The sequence below is a fragment of the Monoraphidium neglectum genome (genome assembly GCF_000611645.1).
Source record: "Monoraphidium neglectum strain SAG 48.87 unplaced genomic scaffold scaffold03301, whole genome shotgun sequence".
Classification (NCBI taxonomy): Eukaryota; Viridiplantae; Chlorophyta; class Chlorophyceae; order Sphaeropleales; family Selenastraceae; genus Monoraphidium; species Monoraphidium neglectum.
The window spans coordinates 5070-6912 of NW_014010327.1; the positions used below are offsets into that span (position 1 = coordinate 5070).

At 71.3% G+C, this 1843-nt stretch overlaps 1 protein-coding gene across 1 annotated transcript in view; it reads left to right on the top strand.

Moving 5' to 3' along the window:
- MNEG_12550 (hypothetical protein) overlaps positions 1-1577 on the top strand; it is a gene marked incomplete at both ends in the record, with an annotated part of 2761 nt that extends 1184 nt beyond the window's left edge. Inside the window, 3 exons of the mRNA XM_014038979.1 lie at positions 411-602; positions 847-939; positions 1497-1577. Of these exons, the coding sequence (XP_013894433.1) occupies positions 411-602; positions 847-939; positions 1497-1577 (366 nt within the window). The remainder of the gene's footprint in view (positions 1-410; positions 603-846; positions 940-1496) is intronic.
- Between the last annotated feature and the right edge of the window lie 266 nt (positions 1578-1843).

Consider the following 1843-nt stretch of genomic DNA (forward strand, 5'->3'; position numbering starts at 1 on the left):
GTCGAGAGGGGGGGGGCCGACACGCGCTGCGCGTAAATGGGTTTCGGATGGCCCCGTGGAGTCGCGGTAGGGCGTCGAAGCGGCTGTGGATCGGGGCACCTGAATGGCGAGGGTTTGAAAAGTGGGCAGCTGGGGCGGCGCAACCCACATGCGCGGCGCTGGGCGTGAACAGGGCCCCGCGCTCGCACTGAGCAGTGGCGGCAGGCGGCGCCAAGCCCCCGGCGTCACACCGACGGCTGGGTGGCGAGAAGCGGCTGCGGCCCCTCCTGGCGGCGCCGCGCCGGCGCCGGCGGACGGCGCAGCCCCTCCCACACCTGCCGCTCCTGGCCTGATTTCGGGGCGCGCCACCGGCAGGGCCTTGACCGTCCCGACCGCTATTTGACCGAGCTTTGACCGTCGTTTGACCGCAGGGCGTGGCGCACCTGGTGGAGCACGTGACGTTCCTGGGCTCCAAGAAGCGCGAGAGCCTGCTGGGCACGGGCGCGCGCGCCAACGCGTACACCGACTTCCACCACACCGTGTTCCACGTCCACGCGCCGCTGGTCAACGGCGTGACCGACGCGCCGATGCTGCCGCAGGCGCGTTTGGGGGCGGCTTGGGCGGTGTGGGCGCCGCGGCGGCGGCGCGAGAGGGCGCCGCGGCGGGCGGGAGGGGGGAGCTGCTTGCGGCGCGTGCACGAGCGCGGGCTCCGTTCTTCGGCGACTCCTTTGGGGGCCGGCCCAGCTCGCCCCGCCTGCGTCGCATCGGCGCGCCCGCCCTTCCCCCTACGCCGGAACCTCAGAAGCTCCCCTTCTTCCCATGGCGTTGACCCGTTTGACCGCCCGCCCTGGCCCCCTCCGCGAGCAGGTGCTGCAGGCGCTCGCGGAGATTGCGTTTGCGCCGCAGTTCCTGCCCACGCGCGTGGAGAAGGAGCGCAAGGCGGTGCTGGCGGAGGCTCAGGTGTGTATGAGTGTGTGTGTGTGTGTGTGCGCATGTGAGAGAGTGTCTGTGTGTGTGTGTGTGTGAGAACGTGCGTGCGCGCACGCGAGCGCGCATGTGCGTTTGTGTGTGTGTGTGTGTGTTTGTTGGGGGGAACGTGGAGTGAAGTGGGGGCCTGCGGGGGCGGCGCCCGTTTGCATTTATTTGCGCCCACTGAGCGCGGCAGGCGGCCGGCCGGGGGTTGCGCAGCATTAGGCTGTCGGGGCGGCTGGCGCCTTTCTTTGGGGGTGGGGACGGGCGCGGCGGCGGGCGGGCGGGCGGCAGATGTGGAGGCGGCCGCGGCGGCGAGCGCGAGGCGCTGAAATGCCATGCTGCTGCCAAACAGCGGCTCGCGCTGCCCTCTCGCGGCACGCACGCATCCCCCCCGTTGAAACATGATGCATGCACGCATGCCCCCTTCACAGCACGGCACAACGACGCACACGTGTCCACACACACACGCTCTCACATGCACACGTACACACTCGCACAGCAAGCCTGCAATCCCCCCCCCTTCACCCCAACACCCACCCAATTAGATGATGAACACCATTGAGTACCGCGTGGACTGCCAGCTGCTGCAGTACCTCCACGAGGAGAACAACCTGGGGTACAGGTGACGCGCGCATGGCCGCCCGATGGCGCGCACCCTGTGTCGGGGGCCGGTCACTTTCCGCAGGGCCAGTCATCCCGTGCCCCTCCGCAGCCAGCAGCGCGGCGGCCGCCGCGCCTTGCGGCCCCTCCGCCCCTGGCGCGCCCGTCGCCCCGCGGCCGCTCTGGACGCCGCCGCCGCCCTGTGGCCGCCCCCGCGCTTGCGCGCCTCCGCGCTGTCGCGCCGCTCAGCCCCTCCTGCCTCCGGCGCTCCTGTTGCGCCTCACATCCCCCC